The 25,730-nt window shown below is 37.0% G+C and overlaps 1 protein-coding gene across 1 annotated transcript in view; it reads left to right on the top strand.

The window, feature by feature from the left end:
* The first annotated feature begins 395 nt into the window (after positions 1-395).
* Positions 396-25,730, top strand: part of LOC306870980 (reticulon-4 receptor-like) — a 75,534-nt gene continuing 50,199 nt past the window's right edge. The window contains exon 1 of the mRNA XM_079418616.1: positions 396-864. Within this exon, the coding sequence (XP_079274742.1) occupies positions 843-864 (22 nt within the window). The 5' untranslated portion in view covers positions 396-842. The remainder of the gene's footprint in view (positions 865-25,730) is intronic.

Here is a 25,730-nt window from a genome sequence, read left to right as displayed (position 1 = left end):
AAAAAAGATGCAGAAATATAAAAACAATAGAATCCTAAGATCTTGTGATAAAAACTTTATCAATATATGGATCGTTCCATGAAACGTAAGGGAATTTCAATAATTCTAAAGTACTTTCTAAACATTCTACATAAATAATGCATGTTAATTGACTGCATTGTAACAATTCAAGCTAAATTGAGACATTTTAATGCAAAGTAATAAAAAAGACACAAATTGGGGACTTTTCCATGTAATTGTTGTCATTGGAATCTTACATAATTTGTGTTGATGTGTTAAAAAAAAATTACCCGTATATTTATCTCTAAATCCCCCCCCCCCCCCCCCCCCCCCCCTCTCTCTCTCTCTCTCTGCACACACACCCACACCCACACACCCATCACTCTCTCTCTCTTACGCGCGCGGCGCCACAGCCTCTTCCCGTTCCTCTCGCGCGGCTGCACGGACACCGACTCGGATCGTTGGAATACTTCTGCTTTCACCGGAAATGTGGCGTACAGCCGATTTGGATTCATCCCGCCAGTAGTTTCTCCCCCTTCCAGTGAGACTTTCGCCCGCTCTCAGCAGTCGGCAGTAAGCAGTATATCTTTGAGTTTGGATGTTACTGTGATTGTGCCTCTGCCCAAATGACTGAGAGAGGAACCACCGGGAGACGCTGCTCTCCGTCCCGCGCCTGTAAGGCGACCGTCGGGTAAAGTTTGAACAGCAGCGATGATGGTGGTTCATCTTCCGTGAGGTACGCAAATTATTAAAATTTACCACAGCGAGGAAAACACCATCTTCTCCAGACCAAAGGGGACCTCTTTCTGGGATTACTCGTTTACTGGAATTATTCGTAAAACATGACGACTTTAATTGCTGAGGGTAAGTCATGGAAATTATTTTAAAAAGTTATATTTGTTGAATTCGTTGTTGTTTATTTATTATACATAGTTTAACTGCCGCATCTATACGCAACGCGCATCCCCAAATGTCTGTCACGGATGTTAAAGGTGTTATGTGCTTGATTCCAGGTACATATCGCACACAATCGGTTTGGTCATATATTCAGAACTGTTCCTAAAAACCATAATTTCATGCAGCCGTACACTTCGCGACAAACGCGTTCTAGTTTGACGCGTCGCAAACAGACAGTCTGTCCCGCGGAAAACAGTCAGTCAGTAAGAATCACAATTGCTTTGGCTTGGCACGAGCTTAAACGTGTTTCTCAACTCGTTCCAGGGGTGTTGCGCGAGCTTGAGTATTTGAGTAGGTTTACGCAGGGTACTTTGCTCACGGTCGAGGTGGGTTAGTAGTTTCCTAACGGAGGCGAGACTGTTCCCGTTGTTGATACAGAGAGAAAATGGAAGTAAACGGTTTTAACTTTCATTGTTTCTTATCAATTTTAAATATGCGTGTTATTTTAGACACTTAATATAGGGAGGTTTCAGATATACCCATGTGTTTTGTCAAGTAGACCAGTTGAAGTCAATCTGAGTTGTATCATCCGCGGTCCTGTCTACTTATTCGCATATGGTGTTCGGGGGAGTGGCCATTGGCTTTTAAGCCTGAATATTTAATTACCCAGGCCTGGACAATGAATGGGAGCTTATAAGGATTGTAAATAGTTGTTGTTGTTAATTGATAGTTGCGCGTTTAGTTCTGTTTATGCGGTTGTTGTTTGATTTAATTTATTATACAGTGTTCAAATGAGAAATATATTTGAACATTTTGCCTTATATTACCAGTATCTGAAGAAAGGGATGCTAATATTACATACACAGCGTTTTCCTCATCTGTATCCTATAGTAAAACAAAGGGAATAAATTAAAGATGAAAAAGTTAGAATTTTTATTTATTTAAAAAAATAAAAAGATATTAAAAAATAACAATAATTGATAGCCTTTGTGTGTGCATTCCTGTAAAGGAGAATGCACACGATGTTGATGAATATGATGACTTTAGTCATTAGAATTGAGCACATGTAACTAAAAAGGAGTATGTTCAGCTCATATCTGAAATGCATATGAATATCTTATACAAATATAGTGTCATCTCAAAAATAAATAGTAAAATAAAAAATCCATTTTGAGACTTTATTTTATTCAAATTTATCATAAGAATTCAGTCTCACATTTGATTAGCATTCTACATCAGGTTAATTGAGAGAGACGCTGTCCATGGTTCTGAAATCAAGAACACAAAGACTGAGAGCCGAGTTCAGCTTCCTGTTTTGCTGTTTTCAACCCAAAGAGGACAGCAGAGCTTTATTAGGGCACTGTAGAAAATGGTTGAAACACATTTGTACTGCATTATCCCTGGTCTAATTAGGATTTAACAAAGCATTGACAATGTTTGATTTGCTTGCACCTGTGAGCTCATGAGCAGCTCTAACTAAAGATCACATCGCAAGATCACAAGAAGCTTTGGGAGGTGCTGAAAAGCAGCAGTGCTCCACCCTATACAGCAGTGACTAAATCCGTAAAGCTCTAAGGATGGAAGCAGCCCACTGCACAACTCTCATCCAGCAAGCGCAATGCACTCTAGATGCTTTCTTTGCTAAAATGCAAAAGGTATTGCAGGAATTCAAGTGAAAAAAAAAGGTTATGCAGTGTTTCACGCATGACCATCTTGTGCCTATCCTCACAGTGTGCTTTCTCACAGGAGTTGTGATGTTGTTTAGGATGCCAGATGGACTCGTCCTTCTCACTGTTTGGACCCATTGGGTATCCGTGGCCCCTCCCGCCTCGCTCTGCTAACCTGATTGAACTGAAAACACATTAAATATTCCATCATAGTGAGACGGAGAGCGTTAAGGATGAGAAAGAGGGGTAGTCTAGTCGTGCAGATGGATTTGCTGGGGAGGGAAGGAGAGGAGGAGAAGAAAATGAATAAGGCGTCTTCATTTCCGTACTGTGTTGTGTGGAGGTATTGCTATGAGGATGATAAATGACGTCTGATATTGTTTTTGCTGTGGATCCTGTAATTAAAGCTTGAGCAAGACTGTGTTGAGTGGCGACAGACAGCCCACTCAGAAAGCTTTTCCTCTCTCGTTTTCTTTGTTTGTCTCACTTTTGCCCCTTTTAAACAGTAGTCAACCATACAGTGATCTGATTCATTTCAGAATGAGTGAACAATAGCATGGAGTTTACATTGCCTCTATCTTGCTTAAATGGGAAAAAAACCCTGGGATTACTATTTACTCATATTGTAAAAACTTCAAAATTTCAAGTTTAATTCAGTGTTACTTGCTGTTTCTTTGTAATTAACTCTGAAAATTACTAGGAATGTCTACTAGAGAAAATTGTTCCACAAAAAGAAGAAATGTTTGTGCATTTATTAATGGTTTCCAGCTCATTATAATTTAGTAATTTAAATTAATTTAAATGGTTCTGCTGTTTATAAATGTTATTTATAGACTTCGGGTTGCACGTTGTTGTACAAATGAAATTCTATATTTCATTACAATACAGATTTTTTTACTTGATTTTTAAAGAAATATGAATTAGTTAATCAATTATCAAAGTAGTCATTAGCTACAGCAAGTTGATAGTCACATGGTTGTCAATCTCTGAAATAAATACAAAAGCTGCATGAACCATCTGGCTTATGCATTAAGAAGTCTGGAGTCATAAACAGAATGATATATTTATCCACTTAAAAAGCTTCCCATCTGCTAAAACTCACACTTTTCATTTGCACTTGTTTTCACATCAAATATGGCTTCTTCAGGTGTAACAAACTAGGTTTGACATCATAATCACCAATGCTATTGGTGCAAGTTTGAGGAATGTGCATCTATTCTGTTGTAATCATGCACTGTCAGTAGCAGATTATATATATCAACACCTAATACAAAAGCAGAAAGCTGGTGAACTTAGTTGTCTATAGAAAGTGAGTTCTGAAGCATTTCAGTTAGAAGGCATTGTTAATTGAGATATGTGTGTGTTTTAAGCTTGTAGCTACTGGGTCTGCAGTTCTGCTTGTGTCTTGTGTCAATGTCTGAAGATGTTTTTTCTCCAAGAGGTTTCAGAAAGGCAGTAAAGATTCCATTTCCTTCCAGTCAGTGGAAAAATGCATTAAAAGTGATGAAAATGTTCCAGCCTGCAGCTCTCCAACACGGAGCGCTAATTCATTGTGGTTAGGTTTTAGTATAAAGCTTTGTCTTATAACTTTCCCACAGACTGTCACTCTCAACAAGACCCTCTTCAGAACCATCCATATTTACACAGACAGCAAACAAGCCATTTCCACTCCAGTCTCCTATTATCAACCAAATGATGTGGATGATCAGAATACATGGCAGAGAGCAGCAGACTCACAGAGTGGCTTTGTTGGAGGGAGGCTCGTTCTGCTGAGAGGTCTCTCTGATACAGAGCTTCATCTGGTACTCGCAGGTGTGGAAAAAAGGGTATCAGCTGTTATGAAGTCGCATGGGTTGACGTAGGATGAATCAGACTAGCTGTGTTCTGGATAGTGCTGGGATTTCAAAGATTATGGTAGGACTTGGTGATATTTTTCCAATTGTGTGCAATGACGTGTGCAGTCTGTTTGTTCAGAGGTTTAATGTCGAGAGCGTCATTGTCAACAAATCAAGTCTGCTTGATATTGCACTGGATTTTCAAGTGTTATTTTTTAATTTGAAAAAAAAAAAAAATATAGGAAAAGACTAAGTTGCTATCTGCTATATGTATAAAAATGTAAACCAGTTAATATATTATTTGTATTAAATATATTTAATTATTGTTTACATATTTTGTTTTATGTTCTCTCTCCATGTAAAATGAAAAGAAAATATACATTATATTTAATTATATAACTTAATAAATGTGTATATATAAACACAAAAATCAGTGTGCGTGTATGGTTTACATATGTATTTTTATGTTATATGTATTAAGTATTATGAAGTATTGCACATATATATTTTTTGTAAGTCATTTTTTATCAAGAGCGTTTGCAAGGCAGCAAATTGGTTCTTGTACAGAAAGCAGCTGAATTTTCTTTCTGTGTATTTTGGGAGAGTGAAGTTATCAAGGTCAGTGGTCTTTCCATGTTTCTGCCAAATAGCATTCTGAGTGACGGCTGACCTCAAACTGACTGCTAAATATTGCATTTAATGTGTAGAAACAACTGAAGCAAGATGTATCCAGGTAGAGTCAAGAATAATTCACGATGACGTTATTCAGTTTACTTTGGATTGCTGTATGTAGACAAAATCAAATCAGCCTCTTGGCTTTTGACAGCAATATAAAGGAGGCCATTATTAGAGAGATCATGTCTAATTATTATCTCCTGTAAGTATGAACCACTTTTGCTCAGAGTAAGTTGTTGAGATGGCTGCATTATCAACAATCAACAAGAGGAGAGACGGAAAAGGCTGCATCTTATTGAATAGATGGGAAGCATGCATGAGTCATTGAGGATTTAAAGGATGGAGAATAAATTGTTTGCATTCATGAAGAACAATAACAGCTATAAGAAGAAATAATAATACGCTGATATCAACAAACATAAAACCCATATGTATACATTTCACTTTGCTTTCCAGAAGGAAATAAAATACCTTCTCTCACAAGTCTTTCATAGGTAAGATGAAATAGCAAGATGATTTTTGCTCCTGTCAGATTTTTAAGAAAAAGACCCCAGTAATCTCAAATGTGCAAGTTTCTCAAAATGAGATCCGATTTATATGAGATTTCAACATGAATTCAACTTGTACTTGTACTTGTACCGAGGATTTTAAGAGGGACATTTCTGATAATGTCATTTTCTAAATATGTAACTTAAGTCTCATGAGCTATGAAAGAGAAACGCTAAAGCAATTTTTGTGTGGGTTTGTCCTTGACACATTATATAATTGTATGGATTCCAGAATGATGGAAACACATTGGAAAAAAATGAAGAAGGATACTGAAAATACCAGCTTCCTGTATCTTGTGGGCTTCAAACTGTCAAAGCTGTATGTGGCTAATGCTGTGTTATGCAACATTCAGTTTTGCCCTAAGAAATTAATAAATAATTCCATCGTGCATAGTGTGAAAAGGCGTGGTGAGAGACTCAATAGACACTCATCAAATCCCACTAAATGAACTGAATCCACTGCAATAGCTTCATTTATTCAGGTAATCTCACATACTATTGCATCAGACGAGCTCTGTGTTCAGCAGATTGACCAAACCGCATCAATCGAGTGACCTTTACAGATGCCGTTTAATGATGCTTTGCAAACTTTCAGCGACATGGGATGTGTTGTGTATGACAGAATGAAGATATTGTTAAATCCGAAGTTATTCTTGGCAAAATAAGCTTAGCGGTCATGCTTAAAGGTATGAAATGGTGTTACCGGCTGCTATAACTTCTCACTCGTGGTAGCTTTTGACTATTAAAATGCTTTGAGCTATAGCATGGAATGAAACTAGAGCAACTTTCAATTTGAAATTGGGAAGAAATTAAATCTTTGAGGACAGGGATGATGGTGTTGGACCGTTATGCTACATTTTATGTAAATGCATTATGCAATTTTTAATACCAGAGTTCCAAATGTTATTATTCTGTGTAAAAATGTTATATTTCCTACTCTAGGAAAGTGTGGTATGACAAAAATCATAGTAAGTATGTATATTTATATATCTGTCATGACAACTCTCGGAGGGATTGGCATGGTAACGTACATGACGATGCTAATGTATTTGGTCTTGGCGGAGTAGATCTGCTACGCTGCTGCTGCTGCTGCAGCATAGCAAGTACTGAGACTTGCTACTGCCAATACATCCACAACATGCTGCTGTGAGCATGTAAGAAATACTGCTGCTGCACAAGTTTAAAACACATTCATTTTAATTAATGTTTTAATATATTTTTTAATGTTTTGAAGGAAGACTTTTATGTGCACCAAGGTCAAAAATTACTAACAGGTTTAGGAAAATATAATGAGTATATGGTGTAATATTTTGCTACTTGACATTTTATTTCCGCACTGTCTTTTTGATGTCTTTCTGCCTTTGAAACACTGATTGAGCAATTACATGACATATGAGATGTTCATTCATGTTTATTCACTTTAAAAGTAGTAGTACAGAGAAAGGAATGATCACGTTCAATCGCGCTCCGCTCTGCACAAGTCTGCGGCGCGTCACGGCTCAGACACGGGAACCGGAGCTGATCGCGGCCGCTCGAGTCAATACTTGTGTTGTGTTTATACCAGCACAGTTCTGAACGTTTACTAGCGTTTACACAGCGATCTGTCAGGCCACACAGAGACTGTCAAAATGCCATTTATGTTTTTAATTTCCTGGAAAAAAAAAAGATACTGTATTCCTTCGGTATGTGTACCGAACCGAAAGACAAGTACCATTACACCCCTAATATATATGTGTATATATATATATATATATATATATATTCTTGTTATATATATATATATATATATATATATATATATATATATATATATATATATATATATATATATATTTCCTCCGTTGCACACTGTATACATCATACTGTCCAGCTCGATTCTACACAACGTTAAACTTCTGTGTTAATTAGCCCTCCTCCTGGGCAGGTACGTTTGATCAAAAACTTTGTCTGAATTAAATTCTGCATAAACGATCATATGTAAATGTATTTTAGTGCCTGGGAGGAGGAGCTAATTGCAGCGAACACAGTGCCTTGGAACTTTCAGCGTAATTGACAAGAAGTGGACATGCAGTAAAGCGTCCCTCTGAGGATTAGCTCTGACTCTATATCCAGACAAACACCACTTTCTCCCTTTCAAAGCAAACACGAAAGCTTTAAGCTAACAAGTGAGCCCGCACTCCTCTTTCAAGCCGCGCTAGCCATTATCTTTTCTGAGGCGGAGATTAATTGATGGTGATTCAGCTTCCTTTTTTTCTCATTACAATACTCGAATATGAATGCTACAGCTAGCAACCATTTTTAGCCAAACACGCCCATGGTAATTAAACATTTATCCTTTAATCTGGAGAGGAGAGGTCTCTGTGAGTAGCTGAATAGAGCTCGTGATGGATGAGCTGGTAAATAGTTAATTAGACAGAGCACAGGACGACCTTAAATTAGGTGAATGACTAGAGCCTTTGTCTGGACCATAAGTCAGTGTCGACCCTCTTTTTCTCGCTCGTCTCACCATTTTTCTCTTCGCGTGTCTTTGTTTGGTCCTCTCAAGCCACCTTTACATTCTGTTTTTCTCTGCTCGCTGTCACTTTTCCGCTTCTGTTATCACTCGGGCAAGCGTGATTCTTCAGACCTTTAACACCACATATCCATTAGTGACAATCTTCTAGCATCTCTTTTAGAAATCTGCACAAATGGAGTACGAAAGCCACAAGGCTTTGGATTCAGACTCTAACAGAAGGTCTTTATGATATAGATTTATTCTTATGGTTTTAAGCATTGTTGTTAAAGCAAATAAAATTAGAGAAAAGCAGTGTTTGCACATTTGTATTTTTCTGGTCAAAACAAAACTTGGGAAGTAACCCAGTAGATTTTAAATATGTTTTACAAACCTCACAAGAACATGTCTGGGTTATATAAGTATCACCCTGTTCTATTATTATCCGAATGTATTACAATTATCAGAGATTGTAGGGAAAGTAATTATTCATGCTTAATTATAATAAAAAAAGTAACAATGACAAAAAATGAAATGCAACCTGGACATGTTTTTATAAGATTCAATGCGATAAATTAATCTGGACCTCAAGGGTGCGAGGGAGATAAGGCACCGTCAAACAAAGTATCATTTTACATTAGGCTATCCTTGCTAAATAACTGACTCTTGTTTGGATCTGAGACTAGAATATGTTTCAGATTTATAGATAAACAAGCACACTTGAGATATCACACAAAACCGTAGCATATCACACTGATATTGATTGTTTCTTCGTTAACTGATGCTATTGAATAAGACTGAGAATTTAATAAAATGTGGACAAAGGGTGCATGTAAGAACTGGGTTTGTCTTTTTGCTTCTATCTTTCTGGCTTTAATGAGTAAATCTCTATAGGTGGGGAACAAAACATTCTCCAAAAGCTTCTTTGGTGAAACAGGCCTTATAAACAACAAAATACTTATTCCCTTTAACACAGCTTCTTAATAAAATTCAGAAGTGCAAGCGTTGCTCATCTTAGACATTTTGTTGCCTTCGAGAAAAGAAAAATCAATGACTAAGAATCAGACAGATCGACAGAGAGAGAGACAGACGGGTGGCTAGACAGAGAAACAAAGGCACAAAGTGAATGGTTGATATACCCATCGGAGAAAAAAAAAGATATTTAGACCCTCATTCGTTTGGTTGGAAAGGACTGAAGTGTGCCAGAAGAGAAAGCCATGTCTAGTGAGAAACTACATGGATGTATCCCTGCATCCATGCAAATGACTTACACACGATTACAGGGATCTCCACCTTGATAGAACAAATGACATTATTGCAATGGGTGATTGTTCCCACTCTGTGCACATAGTGACGGGTGTTTATGGGAGAGAATGAGGTGAACTCAATGGAGATGTTCTGATGCGTGATAATGGAGTTTTCTGGGCCATTCCAGATTTATCAGTCTAGACATAAGCAGAATGAAAAATCAAAGTCATAACAAACAGTGAGAGAAAATTTAACTACAGTTTTAAAATTTGTAAAGAAAACCACAGTACTTGCAACTTTGTGATGGTTGCTAGGGTGTTATGGGTGGTTGCTAAGTGCTTGTCATTGTGTTTTGTGAGGTTAACAGATCTGACATGTTTTTGCGAGGATGTCCTTAATGGTTGCTGTGTAGTTGCTAGGGTGTTCTGGGTGGTTGCTAAGCAGTTGTTAGGGTGTATTGGGTGGTTGCTAAGCAGTTGTTAGGGTGTTTTGTGTAGATGACAGAGATGATGTGTTGTTGCTATGGTTTTCTGCGTGGTTACTACGAGGTGATTGTTAGTGCTGCTATGCTGTTGCTAAGGTGTTCTGTGTGGTTGCTGTGTAGTTGTTAGTGCATTCTTGGTAGTTGTTAGTCTTGCTATACTGTTGCTAGGATGTTTTGGGTGGTTGCTAAGGGGTTGTTGTGGAGTTGTGTAGATATATTGTGTGTTTGCTATGGTTTTTTGGGTGGTTGCTAAGTGGTTGTAAGGGTATTCTAGGTTATTATTAGTGTTGTTTGGGTGGTTGAGCTGCTATGCTGTTGCTAGGATTCTATGTATATGTTGCTATATTCAGGGTGGTTGTTAGTTTTGCTATGCTGTTGCTAGGGTGTTGTTTGCGGTTGCTAATTGATTGTTAGGGAGTTCTGGGTGGTTGCTAAGGGATTGTTATGGAGTTAAGTGTAGATGATAGAGATGTTGTGTTGTTGCTAGGGTTTTGTGGTAGTAAGGGTATTCTGGGTGATTTTTAGTGTTGGTATGCTATTGCTAAGGTGCTCTGGGTGGTCCCTAGGTAGATGTTGCTATATTCTGTGTGGTTGTTAATGTTGGTATGTTGTTGCTAGGGTGTTGTTGGTGGTTACTAAATGATTGTTAGGGTGTTTTGGGAGGTTGATGGAGATGTTATGTTGGTATCCTGTTGCTAGGGTGTTGTTGGTGGTTGCTAGGTAGTGGTTAGGCAATTCTGAGTGGCTGTTAGTGCTGCTACGCTGTTGCTGGGATGTTTTGAGCGGTTGCTTTCTAGATCCAATAAAACCAGCTCACCAGATGACTATTCAGCACAGAATAGTCATCTAGAAAGCTGTCTTTGACTAAACAGAGAATGTGCAGTGGAGAAGCTGCCGGTACTATTACCAGCCTTGGATCGAGAGAAGTCTTGACAGCGTACAGACTCAGATACAGACAGAGCCGGACAGCCTGTGCTCTTTACTGCACACAAAATGAGGCAGAAACAGAGCTAGACTCCCTGACCTTATGCCCTAACCACACACAAATTAAAGACACAATGTTTCCTGGTTTGTAAAGAATGAAAAATATGTCTGTGAGATTTGAATTTGAAATCTGGTTTACAGAGAAAAGGGCAACCTGCGGGACACAAATGTCATGCTAAAAGTGACCTGCATATTAGATAAAATACAATTTGATTTATAGTTCTGACCTGGTTTGCAAAATAAACTAATAGACTCACTGTACTTTATGGACATGAAGTTGCTCTTTCATTTGTAAGACTTAATGGAGTTCAAGTATCAACTTTGTCTCCTAAAATCCCTTAAAATAAATGCAAATGAGTCAATTTGCATACCGTAAGAGTGTGGAGCTATAAAACATATTTGGACGGTGTATAGCTCAGAAACTTTGGCCTTTAAAGTATTGAATGAGAATCATTTGAGTTCATACTGAGATGTCAGGCTTTGATTGCAGACTAAAGCAGTTTATTATTACAGTATAAGTCCTTGTTTTGTTATTCCAAAGAAACACAGTCAAATCTTAAGGGAGTGAAACAGAAAATGGGCAAGACAGACACGTTTGAGCGAAGAGACCGAACACAGCTCATTTACAAAAGTACCATTAAGCCAAAGATAAACATGACAAACATCTGATAAATGAAGCACTGGCATGTTTTATTCCATTAACGAAGTCTCAAAACACACCATCAGATGCGACTTCATAAATCCTTTTTAATGAAAGGAACACATGCACATACATACGCACGGACTCACTAAAAAAGCCAGATAATTGCTGTGTTGAAAAACATCACGTAGACTTCCAGTAATTAGGAGATTATATCCACATAGCCAGCGAGGGGAGGTAAAATCGCTTGGCCCTTCTCAGACCTCTAATGGGGTCAAAAACAGCTCGATAAATCCAGCGCTTGGCTTTCAAATCCACTGCGAGCGGGGTGAAAGTGGGAGATGTAGGGGCAGGTGAGGTGCTCGATAAGGGTTCGGATGTTAAAGTCAACATGAAATCAGAATTGACCACATTGACTTTCTTATTACATGTTCCTGATGGTATTTTGAATGTTTGATCAGGGCATGCTTTTTCAATGAATGTGTGCCGAAAAAATGAGGCATGATTAATGATGAAAGAAAAAGTGGCACACTGCAAAAACAGTTAAATGTGTGTGTGTGATCATCTATCTATCTATCTATCTATCTATCTATCTATCTATCTATCTATCTATCTATCTATCTATCTATCTATCTATCTATCTATCTATCTATCTATCTATCTATCTGTCTGTCTGTCTGTCTGTCAATATTGTTTTTATTAATATTAGTATATATTAGAATTCTCATAAGTATTATATATATATACATACATATATAAAATATATTTAAAACATATAACATATTAGATTATTTATATTTGATGAATGAATGAATGAATGAAAGATTTATAATCAAAAAATAAGAAATATGTATGTGTATATATATATATATATATATATATAATATTAGTATTACATATGTACATATTACATATATGTTAGTATTAGTAAATTTTTATATTTTAGTATATAATGTATATTATTATTGCATATTGCTATTTTATAATGTATATATTTAATAATAATACAAATAATTTCCTTTATTTATTAGCATGTTAAAAATAATAATTTGCATATTAAATATTCTGCTGTGTGCCATTCTTTAAAAAATAAAAAATAAAATATCAATTCCTTCCATGCATATTTTATTGAATATCCTGTTTCACTCATCACATTATAGAAGTATGGGTTGCAAATGTTTCTTGAAGGTCTCAGGTGTTTGTTTGTGTGTCCATTTCCAAGACAGTAATTGGCAGGTTTGGGTGTGGTAGGTGCAGATTATTGTTGTATATATTCCTGAACATGACAAATGAAATGTGAGGTGGAATGTCTATGATAATGTTTTCTCCAATCGCTCACGTCTCACGAGGGCAGGCGAGAGGTGGCGGCTGGACAGGATATGTCTCTGAAAACTTGGTACAGTATTATGGATTTTCCAACAGTAAATTACATTGTTTTTCCACACATCACAAAAAGAAGTTGGTCCAATGATTTGAGCTTTACAATGTGCTTGTTTATTTATTCAGTGTGTGTTTTTGAGCTTGAAGGTCATCCGTTCTTCTAAATGTACTAAATGTACAAAAGCAAGGGTACGCCGCCGTCGTTTCATTTTCTGTTTAATTGTCTGCTCAGGTCTCAAGGAAACAGAATTATTTCAATAATCAACAATAGAGAACCAGAGACATGTCCACTGCCAACACCACATTTTCCGCGTGTGAACAATCTGCCATTGTTATTCAAAGTAGAATTATTCTACAAGGAATTCATTTAATTCTCGTCACGTCTAAACAGCTTTGTGGATGGATTTTATATATTTATTTATTTTTTAAATAGCAGCATCATTTCTCAGGCAGCTATTATTATTTAACAATTTCAGCCTGGGCCAACAGATAAAGTGCCACCTTCCAGAGGAAGATGAATCAATCGTTGTATTGTTGTACCAGCTGCAATACCTGCTACATTTTGCAAGTCTAAATCTTTATCATAAATATCCCAACTTTATATCCCAGATTTCCGTGAATGTTTAATGAATGTGCAGTACATTATAAGTGGTCTAGAGCATTTGCTTTTGAACTGTGGTGATGAGGAAAGATATTTTAGTCACTTCTGAGCTTTAGTCATTTCATGCATCTTGATCAATCACATTTCTATCTGATTAGATTGGCATATTTCATTTAGACTTGGTCACATTAGCCAGATTGCTGTGTGTCTTGACTGCATCTTGGATGGCTTTACCCATGACATTTTAATAACTCGGTAATATTATTATTTTTTTTTATGCATAAATACCCCCTTTCTAATCCCATTCCCCAATCATTATATTGCACATTTTGTTTTTGTTTTTTTACTTTTTTCCCCCCATGTTTGAAAATGTTGTTTCTTGCTGTAAGCAGTCTTATTTCAATGTCATTTATATGCTATTATATAATTTTTTAATATAATGAGATTTTATTTCACATTAATTGTACATTTTCAGTAATTTTGTTGTGTTTTGTAATTTTTAATAGTTTTTATTTAAATATGTATATAGTTTTAAATTAGTTGTTTTAATACAATTTAAACCAAATGAAATGAGAAATGTTGCCTTAGCAAATAGCAGAAATATAATATTTTTATTCATTATTCATTTTTTCATGTTTATTCTATTACAAATAATGATTTATGGTTTATGGTTTTAGTTATCTATATTAACCCAGAGCAATTTAAGATTAATTGATTAGCATTACATAAACACTAGCAAACAGCAATATATATAACATAGAAACAATTAGAAGTTACATATTTTTGTTGGATAAAACAAGCAAGATACAGATGAGACGTCTTAATAATGTCTTTCAATTGTTTACTCATAAGCATTGTCTAAATGGGTTCTGCCAATAAAAGTTAATATTTAATAATAGCAGTGCGATGTTTATTTGACAGGTTTGTGTTTTTGGCAAGGTTTAAACAGCTTGATGCAGCTCAGCAGGGCCGCATCCCACTGTGTTTTTAAAAGACTGAGGGCCACAGACACATGAGGCCGTGAACACCTGGTCACCTTAAACAGGTGAACGTACACCCGCACTCACCCACACACACACACACACACACATACACCTCCCTCTCCCTGGAGACCTTTCTACAGAGAAAAAGGGAGAGAAAATGAGGTGAGAGATATTGTATATGCAAACAAGAACACCTACGACTGTGAAGCTCAGATGTTCTTAGTCATCACACATTTCCTTTTTTCCAGGCTCCCTCTGTTCTCTGCAGTTTATTTTTCTGGCTGTTCATCCTCATATGAGGTGTGTAAAAAACAAATCAATAGTACCTTTTTTTCTTTATGGTGACCATTTTCTCAAGCATTGTATAACAAAAACATTGTGATGGATGGATGGATTGAAGATTAATCACATGTTGTGGATGATAAACAATACTTGGATTTCAAAGTAATTTGCCATTTTCATCAAATTTGTCAGGAAATCTCATTCCTATCCAGCCATTTGCTGTTCTATTTAAATCTTTATCAATTAGCAGCAGATCAGGCCTTCCTTCATGACTAATTAAAGCAATTAGAGAAAGCTTGAACTGATGCATTTTCTACAGATAGCAGCACCAAAGCGACTCATTTCGCTCACAGGTCAAGAGCAGAGTAATTAACTGGCGATTACACCCTCAGCCTAGTGTGCTTCAGAGGAAACCGGCGGAGAGCGTGTGTGTGTGTGTGTGTGTGTGTTTGTGTTGATGCCAACATGCATGCTGGTGGAGTATTGGGTTTGTGTTTCGTGTGTATTCGGGCATATAGGGTGCATGATCCAATCTTGACCTCTCAAGTGAGACTTTCTTCAGTTTTCCTTGATATTACAGAGACATTTTATGGCATGGTCATTTTAACCTGCTCTCAAATTACATGTGTGAACTCCAGGGAGTGCTGGATTCATCTCATGTCTTAGAAATAGACTGTCAGATATTCATGCCGCACATGCTTTTGTCGTGTTAAATGTTGTGATGCTGTGCCCCTACACGTTGAGGTTTTCTTCTGGGGTTTCTTGACACACGCTGATCTCTTCGTGTCAAACTGTTCATCAGGAGGGAGCAATACAGAGGCACAGTGATAAACAAGTGGATCTGATGAGACAGGATTAGTAAATGCACACAGAAGCGCTTTTCCAAGCACTTGTCTGCTTATCTAGACAGCATTTTTAGGCATGTTGCTGACATGAAGACTGTTCCAAATGGTAGATTCCGGGTTCATGCAAAATTCAGAATTGAAGAATTGGCTAATGTTGACTTACTAAGTATGCATTTGAATTGAATTGCAAAGACATACAGTATAGATGAATTGCAATGTAAAGGAATTTGACACAGGTAATGCGTTTAGGGAAATTTTGTGTTCTTTCTCCGTGGTCCACAAAAGTTATCAAATACAAACTAAATAACATTTATATAGGTGTAAGTTCAAAAATCTTTCTTTACAAACTTGGTAAATCTCAGTGTCTTCCTTGCAAATTCATCTTATTGCATTGCAATCTCAGTTCTGTATCCTGTTTGTAATTGAAATCACATTGTGAAATTATAATTGGTGCACAACAAATTCTAAGGTATCGGCTCATGTATACTTAATGCAGAACAGGGTTTCTTGAACTGGTGTTTGCAAGTTCATAAAAAGCTAAGGTCACACTTTAGTTTAGGGGCAAATGATCACTATTAACTAACTGTTAACTATGGCTTATGCCTTTGTATTCTCCTAATTTGCTGTTTATTAATAGTTAGTAAGGTAGTTATTAAGTGTATGTATGTAATAAGCAACTAGTTAATAGTGAGAATTGTTCCCTATACTAAAGTATTACCAAAGCTCATAATTAATTAAATGATAAAAAATCTAAATTTTAAATATATATATTAAAAAAAATTAATAATTATAAGTAAAATAATTAAACAAAAACAATACATTTAATATTTAAATAAATAAATGAATACATAAATAAATTAAATAAATTTAGGTTAATAAATATTCTTAAATATATATAAAAATATACAGTGCCCTTAGCCCTTAGGTGAGAGAAATCTAAACCATTATATTTCAAATCAAAATTTTACAATATTATGCTTAGTAGACAATTGCACTGGTAGTTTAGTAGCATGCCAACGTCAAACTCTATTGAAATCAAATGTGAGTGGAGTCTCTTGTGGGCATTGCGTGAGGAGTATATATGCGGCGTGTTGATTCTCTGCCTAGAGCGATCCAAATCACTCGCTTATGAGGTTTCTTTTCAGTTAGGATGCAGACAGCGAAGCAACTCACAAATTTTGGAATAGATCAAGAGTGTCAGAAAGAGAGATAGAGAAGAAATGAGCGATTGTGTGTTTGAAACGAAACGGGTAGAAAGAAAGGGTGGAGGAGAACGGGACGTCAGGAAGCTGATCAAAGACCATAGCAGTGTGAATATTCATGCATGTCTTGTTAAAGTCCAGTACGTGTTGGTCTATTTGCCAGGGAAGTGCAGAGATCTGGCTCTGGGGTTTATTTTCAGATATCTCATGGCCATTAAGAAGTAATGGGGCTTAAGACGGTAAACCATCACGTCGCACACCAACCCGAGTGACACACAAGGACAGGGAAGATGGACAAATCGAAGCAGGCAGGCAGAAAGAGAGGCGCCTCTGTTGAAAAAGTCTAGCGCAAGGGTAAATAAATAAAGGAGGAGAATACCCACATGATGGATGGAGCGAGAGAGTGACTGGTTTCATGTTCGCGTCTTGACGGAGCTGACAAGGCAGGATCGCCTCATTCGGTATTCCGCTCAGGAAAAGAAAAGCCAGGGATTCTACGGCCAACTCGACTCATCTTCAAAGAGATATTAACATAGCGCTGGATCCCTTTTATCTCTCCTCTAATTTCAAGGATGCCAGCTGAAATTAAAACACAGCGAGAGTGAAACAAGACTAAAAATATATGGAAAGAGAGAGAGAGAGAGAGAGAGAGAGAGAGAGAAAGTAGGAAAACAGGTTTAGGGCAGGCAGCCCATGGTGCACAGGAAGCAAACATGCTTTTAATGAGGTCTGCTTTATTACAACACCGCCACAGTCAGAATGGAAACGGCAGGTGGGATTCAACATTAGCGGGATCGCGGTCCGCGCCGGATGGAGATCGGGGTGGATTATGTTCATTAAGAGCTCAGAGCGCAGGAGTTACTCAGTGCTAAAGTACACCAGAGAGAAGAAATGATGTGACATAACAGCAGTCAGTGTAGTCTCAGCCTCGGATAGGAGCCACAGTCCATGTCATGTATATAGAGTGCAACAGTCAAGTTTGGGAAGTAAAAATCCCTATTCATTTTCTCCAATGAGACATTGATGTTAAACAATTCTGTAGAAACCACTAGCAATTCTGTTTAATGAGCACTCGTGTTAGTTGATGGTATATGCTTCTGTTAAAAAAACAAACAAAAAAACAAGTCAGTGTAAGTTCAACTTCATTTGTTAAAAATAGCCAAATTTCAGGTGATGAATTATACTACCCATGATTCCTGAAGAGAAAGATCGCAAACCAGAAAATAGTGGCCAACAGACGAAACAGCTCAAGAGTATATATGTGACCCTGGACCGCAACACCAGTCATAAGCAGTGTTGTGCAAGTTACTTCCAAACTGTAATACATTACAGATTACTTGTTAGTTATTTAAAAGTAATTCCTTACCTTACAATATTACTGTCTCAGAATTGTAATGCGTTACATGACTCCTGTATTACTTTTGAGTTACTTTCACCAAAATATCTACAGAAGTAGAACTTAATAAAAAGCCGGAACGAAATATAAACACTTTGCCATTAGGGCAGGGCTCTAGTACATTTTGTTATTTTAGAATGTTAAGTTAATTTAGAAAAAACGTTTGGAGCATGTTTTGTTCATTAAATACGTTTTTTCTTTCTTAAAGTAGCGGCCAGCGGCAGACCGGCAGGCTGATCATAGCTTATGTTTGATCAATTTAGCCTTCTCAAATCATCATGACTTGCCTAAAATAAAATCTATAGATATACTAAAACAGTTCAAGCATATAACAATGTTTAAACGTTAAACCTAGATAAATGTGCGCTGCATGCGGAGAGTGGAAGCTAAAGCGCAGGACATGGAGGCACCAGCGCAATCAATAAATTTTTTTTTTCAATGGAAACAACTTACGCCATAATTTTTGCTCATAAAGGTAAGAGTAATACATAATTCGTAACTGTAAAGGGTCTACTTTTATTTGTGTGCACTCACAATATCAACAAAACATTGTGCTTTTATCTTCAACAGGAGCGCTTCACAAAAATGAACCTAAAGTCAGAGAATACATGCCTCACAGACATGATAACACGCTTTACTCCCAACACTGGTCATAAGTAGCACAAATATATTTGTAGCAATAGCCAACAATACATTGTATGGGTCAAAATTATTGATATTCCTTTTATGCCAAAAAATCATTAGGATATTAAGTAAAAATCATGTTCCATGAAGATATTTTGTAAATTTTCTACTGCAAATATATCAAAACTTAATTTTTTATTAGTAATATGCATTGCTAAGAACTTCATTTGGACAACTTTAAAGGCGATTTTCTCAATATTTAGATTTTTTTTTGCACCCTCAGATTCAAGATTTTCAAATACAGTAGTTATATCTCGGCCAAATATTGTCCGATCCTAACAAACCACACATCAATGGAAAGCATATTTATTCAGCTTTCATATGTATGAAAAATTGACTGGTTTTGTTGTCCAGGGTCACACATATATCAGGGGCATTTCCTCCGAGGAGGCAAAATATTGGATGAGAAAAACATTCATAGTACAAAAATAAAACAATACCAATATTACACAATATAACATTAAAAGTGTATAAATAACTAGTATTTCTAAGGAAACATTTTCCAACAGTGACACCAGCAGTTAAAGTTACAGTCTGTCTCTCCTCCCCTGAGCCCATTGAGTTTTAACAGACCCCCTAAAGCGTGCAGTGAGTTTTCTGGGGGTAATATAGAATGAATGGGGAAAAGTCACGTAAGAGGAGGCAATGCGTCCATCGCAATATGATTGAATATGATTGGTTATGTTTGGAGTGATTCATTTGTGCGATAAGTCCCACCTCATGTGTTTGTGCACGTTGTTTTTTTGCTGTTGTTTTTTTTTTTTTACTTTTTCCAATGGTGTAAGTATTTTTATGTGACTAGGACATGAATTTACATTTGATTAAAACATTCACACACACACACACACACACACACACACACACACTTTAGTACTTTATCTTTTTTAACTTGCAAGATATGGAATGACTCTAAACTGACAGATTTGTATTGCATTGCTATTTTTAAATATTTTAAAATGCTTCATTAGCTTTTCATGAAACATTGTATACTTTTATAAACCTTTATATTTTTTATTTATTTATTTATTTTTTACTTCAAATAAGAGGTTATAACTGTTGTGGTTCATCTCAGAAGTGTTTGATTTGGCTCATGACCATGACTTAGAATTCATTTATTCTTCTTATTTATGTATAAAAAAAAAGACTGCTACTAAAGTGGGCCATCACTGCCGCGCTCTATTAGCCAAAAACTGGCAAGCACAAGCTAAAATTGCCAGCATCACTCAAGCTTTTGAGCATATGAGAGACCTGCTTAGTTACTGGATTCGGCGCAGTCTGTGATGTCAAATCTTTTCAAAGACACTTTTAAAAAGAGGTTTGTTTGTAGTAGACGGATCTCATTAAATAGATGCAGAACTGTTTGTAGAAAGTGTGTTTGATCAGAATGTCTTAGTGTGGTTATTTTGCATATGTATGCAGCATATATCGTTGTACTACTGAATATCCTCTTGAAACTAAGAGATAACATGTAGACAACTTTATTGGTTATAACGTCACGTTGCTCACTTTTCAGTGTAGTGTTTTAGAGAAAAGTAATATTCTATTTTAGTGAAGTCTGTGTATGCCGCACACGGTTGTGTAACAGCCACAACATAACCCAAATACCAGCTGCACTCAGAGACAGCCTGCATTTTCAAACACGCATTCATATTTTATAACAGCTTTTCTTTTAGTTAGGCTGTTGTGGTAGACTATTTTTGACCTTTGACTCGTTCTTTCTTTGGCTTTGCGTGCATGTACATGTGTTCTCTGTTCCTCAGTCTGGTACACTTGTAGTACACTTCTAGTGTAGAGCTTTGGCCCTGCATACTACATCTTGTGGCTTTTGGATTTTAATGGAGATATTGGGCTATTTATTTCTATATAAAAGACCATTCCAAATCTTAGAAATTGCAATTGTGTAAATTATGATAATTAAATCATTAAACAAATAATAGAGCAATAACACAAAAAACACAACTAATTATCATCCAAAACACCTTACAAAAATACAGTGGTGGTACCATCGTAAAGGGATGCTTCAAATTTGAGATATAGTAGGGTTCATATTGACAACCAGGATGTAGAAGCCTGGAAACACCATAGTATTATCATGGTAAATGTTATAAAGTGTTGTATTATTTGAAGTATATTTGAAGACCATGATATAGTAAATGCCCAAAAAACATGGTTCGCCAAGGTACTTCAAATGATATCATACTATTACTGTGGTAAATGTAAAAAAAAACATAGTTCTTAAAGGTACTTCAAATAATACTGTGCTATTACTATAGTAAATGTTCAAAATGTGACCATTTTCAGGCTTTTCAAATAATATCATATTTTTACAATGGCATTTTTATTCCAAGTTGTTTCAAGTAATAACATAGTATTACTGTGGTAAATGTCCACAAACATGCTTCCTCAAAATACTTAAAAATAATGTGGTATTACTATATGTAATACCACATACTATATCTAATATATAACTTTTTTTTTCTTTTTTTTTTTAAATAATACTCTAAATAATATCATGATTTTACCATGGTAACTGTCAAACTAGATGTTTTAGTGCAAGGTACTTTAAATAGTCTTACTGTGGTAAATGTCCCCAAAAATTAGTTTTTTCAAAGTATTTCAAATTATGCTGTGGTATTACTATAGTATATGTTCAAAATAACAGTTTTTTTAAGGTACTTTAAATAATATCATGATTTTACCATGGTAACTATCAAACTAGCTTTCTTATTCTAAGATACTTCAAATATGGCCATATAGTTTCCATGGTAGATGTCCAAAAAACATGGTTCTTCAAGGCCCTTCAAATAATGGTGTTGCTAGTAAATGTTCAAAATAACCTTGTTTGTAGATTTTTTAAAAATAATATCTCGATTTTATCAAGATAACCTACCCTTCTTGTTCCAAGATACTTCAGATAATACCATCATATTACTGTGGTAAATGTACAAAAACATGGTTCTTCAAGGTACTACAAATAATACTATAGTAAATGATTCAGAAAAAAAAAAGTTTTTTTTTTCCATTTAGTATAGTGATTTTACCATGGTAGCTGACAAAATAGCTTTGTTATTTCAAAATAATTCAAAGAAAATCATGGTATTATCCTGGTAAATGCACAGAAAACATTAGATATACTGTTTGTAAAAGATTGTATGAGGAACACTGAAATGGGAGAGAGACCTGAACAGAGAAAGAGAGAGGACAAGCAGGTGTGTGTGTGTGTGTGTGTGTGTGTGTGTTTGTGTTACATGTGTGTGCTCAGGTCCAGAGGAAAAACTCTCAAAAGAGGATTCTCCAGAGTCCATTGAATATTGATGTTCCACTCCTTCATGCAACACTCGGCTTTTATCTCTCCCTCTCTATCTGTACAGCACCTTTAAAAGTCTTATATCCATCTATTGATACCATGCAGTCTAAACCACCATTACAGCTTACATTCACCATGCACCACTGCGGCAAACATATAGAGAAAGCCGTTCTCCAGCTAATTACTGATCTATTTAGCCTGTAACACAAAAGGGGACCATTAATGCACAGAAAGTGCAACTGAGAACATAGCATTAATTTATCAGAGGCATACACACATTCACACGTAGTCAAGTCTTTTATCAGGGCTCGAAGAGTTTATTTGTTGTTCCTCGATGCAACAATCCCAGTTAAAACTGTAATCAGCTCCGGATTAATTCGGAATTCCTTGAGAGTGTCCTTGCATAATGAATGTTGTGAATGCATGAGTACAGAACCCATTGTTTATCCATCAAGCAGCATAATTATGAAAGGGGGAAAACATCCTTGTAGAAGGCGAAAGAATTCAGAGGCAGCAGTTTCGGTTACTAAAGAGTGGAGAGTTGAAGTTTTAGCTTACTACACTTCAGTACACTAAACATTACATAAACGTCAGGAGTCAGAGATGCTGGAAGGTTCAGGATATTCACCATTAGCCGAGACTATGCATCTCCTCATTGTTTGGGCTGATGCACTTCACTGACGCCGTCATAATGGGTTCCGCTGTAACATAAAATTCACCGGATTGAATTCTGAGTGTTTTTAATTGAGTTGTGAGGACTTGATGTTGTGGACAGGTCTTTCTTCGGTGTACTGGTTTAATGTGAGGGTAATGATCTGGTGGTGAATGGAGCTTGATGATTAGGAACAGATTGCCTGGCCTGGGATCACAGTGTTTCAGTATTGTGTATTTCATGGTAGATGTGAAGTAGCTCAGTAACGATGCTAGCAATGCCAAAGTTTTGGTTTTGATTCCAAAAGAACACACATACTGTTAAAATGTCCTGTTTAAATACATTACATGTTGGTTTTCGGGGAAAAAAAGTGAAATCATTTCCCCTTTCTCATATCAAGCAATTCTCTGATGGCTGTCTGTGTGACGTCACACAGACGCAGGCCCCTCCCACGATTATTGATTGACACTATCATTTTACCTTAGACCCGCCCTGAGTGAGCTGTCATCAGTGCGCCATTGTTTCAATGCCGGAGCAGGAGTAGACAAGAGGTATTCTGTTGTCGGATGTAATAATGAACATAGCAGTCGTCATTTACTTCCGAACATCTGAGACGCAGTGGATTACCTTCGTTTTTGAAGGGAATACATCCTCCGATCTGCCTAAATGCGTCTATGTTCACGCGAATCATTCGTGATCCAGCCTCACCTACAGAAGAGGTGAGTATAAGGTTGTTTTATGAATCTTTGCAAGTCGCCTTTCCTAATAATGGGCAAGTTTTGCGGCTGAAGTAAACCGTATCGTGAGAACGGCTCGTCACCCCACGGAAGAGAGGGGCGGGGTCAGCAGAGCTCATTAGCATTTAAAGGAACATGGACTAAAATGGCTTGCTGAAAACAGAGCTGATTTTGACATGGTAAAAAGGGTGTTGTTTTACACTACCATTGAGAAATTTTAACCAAAGTATGTTATAGACTTTTCATTAAGACCCTAAAGAATCATATCAACTTGAAATGATCCGATGACCCATTTAAAAAAAAAAAAATGCATGACTGGCTTATTTGTTGTCACAAATTTATTCCCTCATTATATTTAAATCATGGCCACCATTTACTGCAACAAGGGAACAAATTAGTAATTCATGGCCACAAATAAACATGGCATGGGAGCAAGATCTTGATTCATGGCCATAATAAATGTTTTTGCACATGTCAAAGGCTCCGAATTGAGCCATTTCATCATTTCCTATGTTCCTTGGGAATCAAACCCACGGCTTTAGTGATTCTAACATCATGCTTTATCAGTCGAGCTGATCTCTAATGAGAAGCTGTAAAGTATTACAGACCACTTTAACATATGAAATGTATTTAAACTATCCCTCTAGTACCAGAATTAATTCCCTTTAGGAAAAAAAAAAAATCTTAATTTGGCCCAGATCAATGTGGCAGAGTGCCTATGGAGAACCGCTGCTCTGCGGTTTCTACTATTCTTCAATTAGAGACCCTTAATTGCAAACTGACTTTCCCTGTGCTGCTCTCTATCCGTCGCTATCAAAGCTTCCGGGCACGTACTGCACTCACCCTGACTTTGCCGTGTCTTAGGATGGTCTTATCTCGCCTCCCTGCACCCTCCCTTGCCAAATGGTCTTCTTTTTCTGTGAAAGTGTGAAAAGTTTGCAAGAAATGGATGTGCATTATTGATCCCTGATGGGAAATTCAGAGCAAAATAGCGGAAACATCAAATGCAAAACACACAGCTCAGTCTTCCTTCTTGCACAAGACATCATAGAGCGAGATAAAAGAGACTCGTGCAGTGTTACTCCAGGCCTGGTTGACAGCTCAAAGTAACGTGAGGGCGGGCACAACTGGGAGATAAGTAAGTGCTGTATCGTCTGATGGCAACCGGGAGAAAACTTCCCCAGTAGTGCTTTTCTATAACACTGTTGTCGAACAAGCCAGTGGCTAAAGGTCCTCCAGGACGAGCGCTGTGGGTTGGACGGGGAGAGTATTTTCAGGATGGACTCGGATTTCACCAGGATCATCTTCTGTGCCACGGCTTCAGGAGAGCCCAGGTGACGTCTGATAACACAACCAAGCTCCTTTATCACTTTGTTTGGATTCTCGGAATCGACTGAACTAATGTTGCTCCCTCTGCACTATACAAGAGTAAAGTACGCTGGCTATTGCAAACCAATATAACATCTCTAACAGGTGGCTGCACACATTAAATGACCCGAGTCTTCCCGGGAAGTAGAGTCTATTCTGCTGTTTCCTCTATAGACGACTAAACAACAGCAAGCCGAGTGGGTATTTCATTGCTTTTAAGAAGCAGAGATGATTTTGTCTCAGATGATTTTGCTTCAAGATAGTAGCACAAATATTTATTGTATAAAATGAAACAAAAATGTTGGTCACACTTTATTTTAAGGTTCAATTCTTGCTATTAACACACCATTTACTGCTGCTTTTGTCTCAACAAACTCCTAATTTGCTGCTTATTAATAGTTAAAGTGAAAGGTGAAGTGACATACTGCCAAGTATGGTGACCCATACTCGGAATTCGTGCTCTGCATTTAACCCATCCAACGTGCACACACACAGCAGTGAACACACACACACACCGTGAACACACATCTGGAGCAGTGGGCAGCCATTTATGCTGCAGCGCCCGGGGGGCAGTTGGGGGTTCGGTGCCTTGCTCAAGGGCACCTCAGTCGTGGTATTGAGAGTGGAGAGAGCGCTGCACAGTGATTCAGTTACCATTTACCACACTCCAAGTAGCAAGTATTCCTACTTTAATATATGGCTAGATGACTGGTAGTGGATTGGTTGAGCTCATTTGCATAAAGTTAAATTCAGCCCGTCTTTGTCACATCTCCAGCAGTTATTGTTGCTCATGTCACCTTGAATCTCCTTCAACACTCATTGCA

The sequence above is a fragment of the Barbus barbus genome, assembly GCF_936440315.1.
Source record: "Barbus barbus genome assembly, chromosome: 6".
NCBI classification, from domain to species: domain Eukaryota; kingdom Metazoa; phylum Chordata; class Actinopteri; order Cypriniformes; family Cyprinidae; genus Barbus; species Barbus barbus.
The sequence above is the reverse complement of the archived record's forward strand: the minus strand, read 5'-3'. Positions and strand labels throughout refer to the sequence as shown.